This window comes from Entelurus aequoreus, linkage group LG15 (assembly GCF_033978785.1).
Source record: "Entelurus aequoreus isolate RoL-2023_Sb linkage group LG15, RoL_Eaeq_v1.1, whole genome shotgun sequence".
Classification (NCBI taxonomy): Eukaryota; Metazoa; Chordata; class Actinopteri; order Syngnathiformes; family Syngnathidae; genus Entelurus; species Entelurus aequoreus.
In genome coordinates, this window is record NC_084745.1 from 3,118,269 (window position 1) to 3,130,768 (window position 12,500).

The 12,500-nt window shown below is 41.9% G+C and overlaps 1 protein-coding gene across 4 annotated transcripts in view; it reads left to right on the plus strand.

Annotated features, from left to right (window-relative positions):
- Positions 1-12,500, plus strand: part of ccny (cyclin Y) — a 75,723-nt gene that overhangs the window by 41,725 nt on the left and 21,498 nt on the right. For 2 of the 4 annotated variants that reach the window (XM_062020595.1, XM_062020597.1), the window contains exon 3: positions 4,647-4,667. The exons of the other annotated variants lie outside the window; for them this stretch is intronic. In XM_062020595.1, the coding sequence (XP_061876579.1) occupies positions 4,647-4,667 (21 nt within the window). The remainder of the gene's footprint in view (positions 1-4,646; positions 4,668-12,500) is intronic. 4 annotated transcript variants of the gene reach the window in all.

Here is a 12,500-nt window from a genome sequence, read left to right on the forward strand (position 1 = left end):
GTGTAAACAATGCACACCGAGGCACAACACACGGCACGCTAGCAGCTAACGGGCTAGGATAGACTGACCATACGTCCTCTTTTCACCGGACATGTCCTCTTTTGCGGTGCTGTCAGGGCGGAGTTTCTTAAATGCCTCAAATGTCCGGCATTTTGAGTTAGGGTTGCGTGTATTTTCAATGTACGTTCAGGGTTAAGAAGGGGTTCAAAACAAAACAAACAGCAGCATTGGTGAGGTAAATATGTTGTCCTGGTGCTTTTAGATCTGTCTGCTGCTTTCGACACCGTCGACCACGCCACCTTAATCACTCGTCTTGAGAACTGTGTGGGCATTAAGGGCGCCGCCCTCAACTGGTTCTGGTCGTACCTAACCGACAGGAGTTTTTGTGTAAAAATAGACAGTTTTATGTCTTCCACAGCTCCTTTACCACATGGGGTTTCCCAGGGCTCAATCCTTGCCCCAATCTTATTTGTGCTTTACCTTCTCCCCCTTGGTTCTATTTTTAGGAAGTACCCTATTGCGTTTCATTTTTATGCCGATGATTGCCAGATTTATTTTCCCATGGCACAAAATAACACGGTTCAACGTCTTATTGACTGCCTGCACGACATCAAAGCCTGGCTTTCAGCTAACTTCCTGAGCCTAAATGAAGACAAAACAGAAGTTATGTTGTTCGGTCCAAGTCGCTCCCCCTCCCCCAACGTTGACCTCGGCACTCTGACCCCGTATCTCAACGACTGTGTCACAAACCTGGGGGGTAAAGTTCCACTCAGATTTTAAATTCGAAAAATATGGACATCAAGTAGTGGACATAGAGAGAGAGAGAGAGAGAGATCAGAAGGCATAAGAAAAAGAAAAAGTATCTGCATTTGATTGTTTACATTTGATTATTAGCAATCCGGGGAGGGTGTTAGTTTAGGGTTGTAGCTGCCTAGAGGTGAACTTTTATTGCGGTTTTATACCTGTTTGGAGCACATTCCACATTGATGTGGCATAGAAAGAGAATGAGTTAAGACCTCTGTTAGTTCGGAATCTGGGTTTAACGTGGTTAGTGGAGCACCCCCTGGTGTTGTGGTTATGGCGGTCATTTACGTTAAGGAAGTAGTTTGACATGTACTTCGGTATCAGGGAGGTGTAGCGGATTTTGTAGACTAGGCTCAGTGCAAGTTGTTTAACTCTGACGGTCCCGGACACAAGGCTGAAGCTTAGAGGTGACAGAGCTTTCGCCGCTGCTGCTCCCAAGCTCTGGAACGACCTGCCTCTTAGTGTTAGACAAGCCTCCTCTCTTCCTGTTTTTAAATCTCTCTTAAAAACATACTTTTATTCCATGGCTTTTAACACTGAGTGATATCCATCCTGCAATGGCGCCCCATAATATTATGTTATGTTATGTTTTATTTTAATTTTTTTTATCGTGTTCTGTTTGTTTATGTTGTGTTTGCTCGGTTCTCGTATTATCTTTTAACCTGCCCATTGTACAGCACTTTGGCTACTACCCCTGTGGTACATTTTAAATGTGCTTTATAAATAAAGTTGATTTGATTGCACAATTATTTAAAAATCAAATCGACGTCAATTATCAATTACAAGAAGTTTAGTTTTATTTAATGTTCTCTCTCCTCCGTCTTCCAATTGAATCCGAATTGTTGAGCATCCTTGGCCTGTTGACCACTCACAAGTGGTTCCAGAAAACAGTGTTTTGCACTTGTGCTGCTCTACTGTAAAGTACCGTAATTTCCGGACTATAAGCCGCTACTTTTTCCCCTCGTTCTGGTCCCTGCGGCTTATACAAGGGTGCGGCTTATATACGGCCTGTTCTTCTCCGACACCGACGAAGAGGATTTGGGTGGTTTTAGTACGCAGGAGGAAGACGATGACACAATGATTAAAGACTGACTTTTCATATACCGGTAGGCTGGTTATTTTGATAACGTACAGGCGAGCACTTTGTATTACTTTCCACCGTTGTATTATTTGTACTCTGCACGAATGCTGTTCGCCATGTCAAAGATGTGAAAGTTTGATTGAATGATTGATAGATTTATTGTTAATAAATGGGACGCTTTGCCTTCCCAAACAGTCATCTCTGTCCCGACAATCCCCTCCGTGGTAGCAGGAACCCCTATATACTACGCTAATTACACATCAAAACCCTGCGGCTTATAGTCGGGTGCGGCTTATATATGGGGCAATCTGTATTTTCCCCTAAATTTAGCTGGTGCGGCTTATAGTCAGGTGCGGCTTATAGTCCGGAAATTACGGTATCTAAACAAGGTTTTAATGGCGACAGTGTGAAACTGCTGAAGAAAGTTCTCCGGTGAAAGCCGTACGAGGCTTGCCGACTCAGGTGGGCGACAATGAGGCTACGACAAGCGGCCATGGACATGGTTGTTGTATACGTAAACCCAGATATGTTTGAAAGATTACTGCATATTATTCTAATTCCTATATTAAAAACAAATAACTGACAATATATGTTACATTCTCACTTTATACCCAGAAAATACAACATTTTATGTGAAGTGCCCACAATGACTAAGACAGGGGTCACCAACGCGGTGCCCGCGGGCACCAGGTAGCCCGTTAGGACCAGGGGCCGTACTTATCAAGCTTCTTAGAATTACTCCTAAGAAGTCTGCTAAGAGTTGACTTAAGAGTAAATAAATTCTTGGCTGAAAGCTGTACTTAAAAGTTAGTTATCAAGCGTCTTACTCACACTTTCAGCGAAGTGTAGGACCGAATCTTAAGTGTCACACTCAGAGCTGAATTACGACATTACTATGTGCCGTAAACGGAATTTTAGGTGACGTCATTTCTGTGTCCATAGAAATGACCAATCACGGAAGGGAATCCCTTGTCTAAGAATAAAGAAATATCTTGGAAATATTTAAGTGGACAATGGGAGTGTATATTTTGACAATAAACTACAAAATAATACAAAACAAACTAGTCCCCGCCGGCACTCACGCTACCGCTCCCTCTCTTCTCTCGCCCACACACTCACTGACGTCACTCACCTCACGGCCACACACATACGCTACTGTCATAACATTTTCTTTCCAATTCATTAATTAGGCAACTAATTTGAAACTGGTGTGGGTGGCTCTATATATACTAGCCCACTGCAGACACATGCAGAAATCAACAAGGAATCGAAAAGTATTAAATCTGTGACAAAAATAATATCCGCTCTGTCTAAACGATACCGTTTGATCAGCTGCTCGTCATAAAAGAAAACAAAACATTGTTCCGTTCCCTGAACGTTTGCGCACGTCTCTCTCGCCTCAGTGCCATCCCCTGCTGGCAACTCCTAACCACTTAAGACACCTCTGAAGGTCTCTTAAATATCGTGGAGAGTAGGAGTGATTCTTAGACTTAAGAACGTTGATAAAAAGCTTTTATTCTTAAGTTTGAGAGTAGGACTAAATTTCGCAAATTCTCAGGACTTAAGTGTAAAATGGCACTCTAAGAAGCTTGATAAGTACGGCCCCAGATGAGTAGCCCGCTGGCCTGTTCTAAAAATAGCTCAAATAGCAGCACTTACCAGTGAGCTGCCTCTATTTTTTAAATGTTATTTATTTACTAGCAAGCTGGTCTCGCTTTGCCCGACATTTTTAATTCTAAGAGAGACAAAACTCAAATAGAATTTGAAAATCCAAGAAAATATTTTCAAGACTTGGTCTTCACTTGTTTAAATAAATTCATTAATTTTTTTCACTTAGCTTCTTATAACTTTCAGAAAGACAATTTTAGAGAAAAAATACAACCTTAAAAATGATTTTAGGATTTTTAAACACATATACCTTTTTACATTTTAAAGTCCTTCCTCTTCTTTCCTGACAATTTAAATCAATGTTCAAGTAAATAAAAACATTTTATTGTAAAGAATAATAAATACATTTTAATTTAATTCTTCGTTTTAGGTTCTGTTTTTTTCGACGAAGAATATTTGTGAAATATTTCTTCAAACTTATTATGATTAAAATTCAAAAAAAATATTCTGGCAAATCTAGAAAATTAGTAGAATCAAATTTGAATCTTATTTCAAAGTCTTTTGAGTTTCTTTTAAAATGTTTGTTCTGGAAAATCTAGAATAAATAATGATTTGTCTATATTAGAAATATAGCTTGGTCCAATTTGTTATATATTCTAACAAAGTGCAGATTGGATTTTAACCTATTTAAAACATGTCATCAAAATTCTAAAATTAATCTTAATCAAGAAAAATGACTAATGATGTTCCATAAATTATTTTTTTAATTTTTTTCAAAAAGATTCGAATTAGCTAGTTTTTCTCTTCTTTTTTTCGGTTGAATTTTGAATTTTAAAGAGTCGAAATTGAACACAAGCTATGTTTCAAAATTTAATTGTCATTTTTTTCGTGTTTTCTCCTCTTTTAAACCGTTCAATTAAGTGTAAATATCATTAATTATTAATAATAACATAGAGTTAAAGGTAAATTGAGCAAATTGGCTATTTCTGGCCATTTATTGAAGTGTGTATCAAACTGGTAGCCCTTCGCATTAATCACTACCCAAGAAGTAGCTCTTGCTTTCAAAAAGGTTGCTGACCCCTGGACTAAGACATTTAAGCCCATGAAGTTCTGAATGGACGTGGATGTCAAGACAAACATTTTGTTTTTACAGTTGCTGTGCACAACAAGCGAGGTAAGAGCCGCTGTATCTGCTTCAAGAAGACAGTTTGTGCCGTGCTCAGTGTGTGCTTGGCTTTACTGCCGCTGTACTTTGTGCTCGTACGCATCATGCAGCTGTTTGAGTATTTGTGCACGTTTGGTCCTGGACAGGTGTGCCCACACGTTCTCTGCAGGCCAGCTACTTTTCTAACGACCAAGTTGAGGAGCTCTACCTCAATCATATATATCATTTATATTGATTTATTTATGAAAGAGACATTTTTGTTAACAAGTTAAAGGTGTTTTAATGATAATACAAGCATGTTTAACATTCCTTTCTTTCATGAAGACAATAATATATAAATATATATATATATACATGTGTCTTAATTAGATTATTCAAAAAAATAGTGCTCGATACCGTGGTAGAGCGTTATATGTGTGTGTGGGAAAAATCACAACACTATTTCATCTCTACAGGCCTGTTTCATGAGGGGTTTCCCTCAATCATCAGGAGATTTTAATAGAAGCATTCACATACCATGGTTTATATAGGGCACAGAACGGGTAGGTACAGGCAGGCGTAGGGGCGTGGTGATTGGCTCATGTGCTGGATGCAAGAATTTGCCATGTTATTGAATATTCATGCAGGAATTTGCCATGTTATTGAATATTCAATAACATGGCAAATTCTTGCATCCAGCACACCTTACAACAGTGGTAATAAAAGGTGCAACCTATGCCTAAAAGAGAAACTGTTTATTATATACCGTCCAGACCTGTCATCCCTCAACAAGCGCAGCGAAATCGTATCAGCATGCCGTCACAGAAGGAAACACCTCCTAGGTAACACATGAGCCAATCACCACGCCCCTACGCCTGCCTCTACCTACCCGTTCTGTGCCCTATATAAACCATGGTATGTGAATGCTTCTATTAAAATCTCCTGATGATTGAGGGAAACCCCTCATGAAACAGGCCTGTAGAGATGAAATAGTCTTGTGATTTTTCCCACACACATATATATATATATATATATATATATATATATATATATATATATGTATATATATATATATATATATATATATATATATATATATATATATTTATTTATTTATTTATTTATTTATTTATTTATTTATATATATATATACAGTATATTTATATATATATATACACAGTATATATATATATATATATATATATATATATATATATATATATATATATATATATATATATATATATATATATATATATATATATATATATATATATATATATATATATATATATATATATATTTATTTATTTATTTATTTATTTATTTATATATATACAGTGGGGCAAAAAAGTATTTAGTCAGCCACCCATTGATTGTCAATGGGTGGCTGACTAAATACTTTTTTGCCCCACTGTATATATACAGTATATTTATATATATATAATATATATATATATATATATATATATATATATATATATATATATATATATATATATATATATATATATATATATATATATATATATATATATTATTTATTTATTTATATATATATATATATATATACAGTATATTTATATATATATAAATATATATATATATATATATTTATATATATATATATATACAGTATATTTATATATATATAAATATATAAATATATATATATATATATATAAATATATATATATATATATATATATATATATATATATATATTCTTCTGCCTTCAGCTAAGGGCTTTAACTTATGCAGCGAGCTAAACATATGGCTTCAGTAACCACTCGTGAAGCAGTCTTGAGTTTACTGATCCATTTTACTTTGTAAAACTGTGACAGAGAAACAGAATAAACAACATCAGTTTCTGTGTAAAAAACATACATTCACACTTATTTCTGTGTGCAAAATAACCAACTAGAGGTCTTAACATTAGCAATACATAGTATTTTGACTAGCAACAACAATGCTAAATGATAACATCAGCTTTAGAGAGTGAATAGCGTAGCGCCTTGAATAACACGAAGCGCAAAGTGAATGCGCAAATAAACATTCTTAATAGAGCATATATGATTTAACTTACAGTTTATGCCTTTAACAAGCGCAAAAGTAGAGGAAGAAGACACACTCGACGCAGGAGCGACATGTTTATGGACTCTGCTGCACTTCTTAACTTCTGCTCAACGCACTTCCTGGTTCCAACATGCGCCACTAGATGGCAGTGTAAGATCAACCACAAACTCAAAATCACTAGATTCTCTTACAGGAACATTAACCAGATAAGCTGTAGACTGAAGAAGCTTAGCTCTGTAAGAAAATAAACCTCCAGAAAAGGAGTAAAATAATAACACAAGACTGAGGGACAGAATACTCCCCGTCTGACATCAACAGGATGTCATACTAACCCACACCCACTGTTTTTCAAAGGATATGAGGGGTCCTTTATGTGTGGTTCCTCGGAACCAGCAGGATGACCTCACTGATAGGTCTCAAGTACAGTCTCTGTTCACCGTTGCGGGTTATCTTGACTTGGATCTTCCTGACCCTTTCATCCTGACTGGGAAAGGTCTTTGCAACAACACCAAGGGGCCAGTCGTTCCTGTGCTCTTGCCCATCTTTTAGCAGGATGACATCTCCTTCTTGTAGGTTGGGTTTAGGTGTTCTCCATTTGCGACGAGGTTGCAGGTCACTGAGGAATTCTCTCTTCCATCGTCCCCAGAAGAGATTGGCCAGATACTGTACACGTCTCCATTGTGCTCTGAACAGGTCACGGTCATCAAAGTGACCTGGGATGACTGAGGGGGTGGCTGTCTTTTGCGTGAGAAGCATGGCAGGAGTGAGAATCTCAGGATGCTCTGGGTCAGTGGAAACTGCTGTAAGCGGCCTTGCATTAACAATAGCAGTCACTTCCGACATGAACGTCACCAGTACTTCATGTGTGAGCTTGGCCTTTCCGTGCTGCAGCAGCATTGCGTCCAGAATCCGTCGACTGACGCCGATCATGCGCTCCCATGATCCAGCCATGTGGGAAGCGTGTGGGGGATTAAAATGCCACTCACAACCACTGTTTCCAAGATAGGTGTTGATTTTGTCATTGTGACAGCCCTTTTTGTCAATGTGAAGTTCTCTGCAAGCACTCACAAAGTTTGTGCCACAGTCTGATCTGAGCAGCTTGGCAGCGCCTCTGATGGCGAAGAAGCGTCGCAGCGCATTAATGAATGACGAAGTGTCCATTGACTCTATCACTTCAATGTGGATGGCACGAGTACTCATGCAGGTGAAGATTACCGCCCATCTCTTTGCTTCTGCCTGACCTGCACGTGTTTTCCTGACTGTGACGGGCCAAGGGCCAAAAACATCTAGGCCAACACCTGTAAAAGGAGGGTCTGTGCACATTCTGTCTTCTGGTAGGTCTGACATGATCTGTTCTTGTTGTTTGCCTCTCAATCTGCGACATGTAACACAGTTAAAAACAACACTGCTGACTGCTCTTTTCCCGCCCACTATCCAGAAACCAGCAGCTCTGATAGCACCTTCGGAGAAGTGTCTGCCCTGGTGGCGTACTTGTGAATGAAATTGTCTGATTATGAGCTGAGTGACGTGGTGTTTACTGGGGAGGAGTATAGGGTGTGTTTCGTCTGCTGTGAGTTGAGCCTTAGTCAGCCGACCTCCAACTCGTAAGACCATGTTACTGTCCATTACTGGGTTCAGTTTGCTAAGTGGGCTTTTCTTGGAGACAGACTCACCACGTTCCACGTGCCTGATGTCATCTGCGTACACCTCACTTTGCACTGCACGAATGATGATGGCTTTAGCCTGCTGGAGCTGGTCTTCAGTAATGTTCTTGTCACACTTGTGCCATCCATGGCATCTGCTCTCAGATGCAGCCTTAAAACATGTGACGATGTGGCGTAGCCTGGCGATAGTCTTTAACAGGCGGGTCCAGCTGGAGAATCTTTCGAACCTTGCTGCCCAGAGAGTGCTTTTAGAGAGGGAGGTAGCACAGGATACAACCTCTGGACGCAGCTCAGTGTCATGTTCGGGGTTAATGAGGCCAAAGGGCATTTCCTGTGTTTGACCTAGGCCTGAGTCAGTGAGGAAGGGAGGGCCACTGAGCCATGTAGAGTGGGAAAGATGTTCAGCAGGCAGTCCACGTGTGGCATGGTCAGCTGGGTTTAAATGTGTGGGCACATAACGCCATTGGTGAGCCTGAGTGGAGCGCCTGATGCGTTCAACGCGGTTATGTACATACACATAAAAGCGTCTCTTGTCATTGAAAATGTAGCCGAGTACTACTTTAGAATCTGTGTAGAAGCTGACTTCATCAAACGTAAAGTCGAGCTCTTCTTGGACCATGTCTGCTACTTCGACAGCCAGCACTGCGGCACACAGCTCTAATCTGGGAATGGTGATGTCTGGTTTTGGAGCTAGCCTGGCTTTGCCGAGGAGAAAGCCCCCGTCACTGTGTCCATCAGCAGTGGTGAGTTTCAAGTAGGCGACAGCTCCGACTGCTTTTGTGGATGCATCACAAAACACATGCATATCCTTTCTCTGTGCTTTGGACAGTGAAATGGACGTATACATACGTGAGATCTTGAGCTGTTCCAAGTGCTGTAGAGCGTCTTTCCATCTCTGCCACTTGTCCTGTTGCTCCTTAGGTAGAGGAGTATCCCATTCACTGATGTTTTTGGAGATCTCTCTCAGGATGGAGCGTCCTTCAATGCTCACTGGCGCAGCGAACCCAAGCGGGTCATACAAACTGTTGATGACTGATAACACACCACGCTTGGTGAAGGGCTTGTCAGTGATCTCCACTCGAAACGACAACTGGTCAGTGGACAAGTTCCAGCCCAGTCCGAGGCTGTATTGCATGGGTGGTGCATCCTGTCCGAGCTCAAGACCCTGCAGACCTGTAGCGAGATCTTCTCCTGGGAATGCGCTGGTGACAACAGGACTGTTAGATGAAATCTTGTGGAGACGGATGTTCGATTGAGCTAGCATTTTCTGTGCTCTGGTGAGGATGTCGATTGCCTCGTCCTCAGAGGCGAATGACTTTAGCCCGTCATCTACATAAAAATGGTGCTCAATGAATTTCCTCACCTCGCTGCCGTACTCACTCTCTCCCTCCACAGCAGTTCTCTTGAGTCCATAGATGGCGACTGAGGGAGATGGACAGTTTCCAAACACGTGAACTGTCATCCGAAACTCGTCCACTTCTCCATCCAGGTCGTGGTCGCGGAACCAGAGAAAGCGCAGGTAATCACGATGGTCTTCCCTGACCATAAAGTTGTGAAACATCTGCTCCACATCAGCCATCACAGCATATGGTTCACCTCTGAAACGGAGAAGCACACCTACAAGGCCGTTGTTAAGATCTGGGCCTTTGAGCAGCACTTGATTAAGCGATACATTCTCACACTGGGCACTTGAATCGAAAACGATTCTGATTTTACCTGGCTTTTGTGGGTGGTAAATGCCAAAGCTTGGGAGATACCAACATTCTTGGTGGGGTTTAAGAAGAGGGGCCTTTTCTGCGTGTCCTTTGTTGAATGTCTTCTTCATAAACTCCACGAAATGCCCTTTCATTTCCGGCTTTCTCTTTAGTGTCTTGCGTAGAGACATGAGGCGGGTGAGTGCCTGCTCTCTATTGTTAGGCAAGCGGAGTCGGGGATGACGGAACGGGAGGGGAGCGACCCAGTTATTAGCCTCATCTTTAACAAACCCATGGTGCATAACATTCAGGAACGACTCATCTTCTGTAGAGAGTGCCAGTTTGTCATCATCTGCTGTTTGCTTAAAGATGTGTTTGCTCAGCTCATCTTTGGGTTGCATGTTCTCAAACAGGGGATTTTCTTCTGTGAACTTTACCTTTGTGTAGATTCTGTTTTCACAGGGAGAGAGGAAACTGGGGCGGCCGTTATCAAGTAAGTTTGTCTTGTAGGAGTTCACCGTGGGTCTGTGAGCTCCTGAGAGGCAGACATCTCCAATGATTACCCACCCGAGATCAAGCTGTTGGGCGTAAGGAGCTTCGTTTGGGCCGTTTATCTGGCGGCGGACCTTGTGAGCCTGAATCACATCTCTGCCCAGCAGGAGAAGAATGTCAGCTGATGGATCAAGTGGCGGTATTTGTGTGGCTACTTGAGAGAGGTGAGGATGTGCTGCAGCAGCTTCAGGAGTGGGTATCTCACTTCTGTTGTCTGGGATCTGGTTACACTCAGTGAGTATGGGTAGTGTTATTGACACTTTTCCATTTATGCCCTCGATGACAAAGCCATGAGCTCTTCGCCCTTGTGTGTTTACTGTTCCTGAGCACGTTTTCATTGTGTAAGGGAGGGCCTCACCATGCAGGTTGAACATGTCAAAAAAGCGGAACCGAGCTAATGACACATTACTCTGATCATCTAAGATCGCGTACGTTTTTCTTTTTTCATTGGGGGCTGAGCAGGGGTACACATTCACCAGGCAAATTTTAGAACAGGACTTTCCCTGTAGTCCCTGTCCACATACCTCAGTGCAGCTAGATGTAGTCACTGTGGGGCTTTGGGTATCCGGCTCCCCGCCATGGGCCAATGGTGGGATGCCAGGGCCTGTATCTGTCCATGGAGGTGGCCCAGCATGCATGGCAGAGGTGTGTGAATCACTGTTGCACTCCACACAGTGAATGGTAGCTCTACAGTCTTTAGCTCTGTGCTCTGTTGATGAGAGACACTTGTAGCAGATTGACAGCTCCTTAAGCAAACTTCTCCTCTCATCCAATGCCTTCATTCTGAATCCTCTACATTTGGTGAGAGAATGTGGTTTCTTGTGCACTGGACACTGTTTATTGGGGTCAAGAGGGGCAGCTTTTGGTTCATTGTTAGCCGCACCGACCTGTGTTTTGTTTGTTGTGACTGGGACTTTGAAGCGTGTCTGTCTCACTAGTGTCCTTTCTGCTTTCATGTGTGTAGAGCCGCAGCTTTGCAGGATGAAGCTGGGGTCTGTTCTCATTTCTGCGTGGTTGTTGACAAACTGGACAAAATAGGAGAAAGGTGGGTAGTGAGCTTTGTGATCTTTTTTATATCTTGACCCTTCTCTGACCCACGCCTCCTGCAGGCCGCCAGGGAGCTTTTCCACAATTGGGTTTATTCCTCTTGAGGTGTCGAGAAAGCTGAGGCCTGGCAGATACCCTTCATCTTTCGCCGCCTCGAGCTCTTGGAGAAGGTCTGCAAGCTCCTGCAGGAGGTGACTTTCTTTATGGCCAACTTTGGGAAAACTTTCAAGGCGATTAAACAGTGAAGCCTCGATCGCTTCTGGTGAGCCATAATTTCTGTCGAGCCTTTGCCATAAACGTTCAAGACCTGTTTCTGGGTTGCTAACGTGAACGGCTCTAATCCTCAGAGCATGCTGGAGGGACTCACCGCTCAGCCATTTAGTCAGTAGATCAAGCTCTTCGCAGCATTTCAAGTTCAAATCCCCAGTGGCGTTGTGAAACATAGATTTCCATGCTACATAGGTCTCTGGCTTGTTATCAAAGACTGTGAGTCCTGCTGTCAGTAGATCACGACGTGAGAGGAGCACAGCGAGGTCTGATACATTAGTTTGTTGGCGCAAAGATGGAGATGGGACGTTATATGCTTCAGTGTAGTTGGGGGAATGAAATGGCGGTGGCTCGGGTTGTCTGATAGGTCGATAGCTGGGGGTGTACTCACATGCATGTGTCATAGCTGTTGGTCGGCTTGGCTCGACATTGTTGGTGTTGTTTATGTCCCACTTTTGTTCTATATCAGGCTTTGTCTCATCTTCCACATTAGCATCATTGTGAAAGTGAGTGTTTACATATTCTTGAGTGCGGCCGGCAGCCATGGCTGTTGTAGTGGGAAT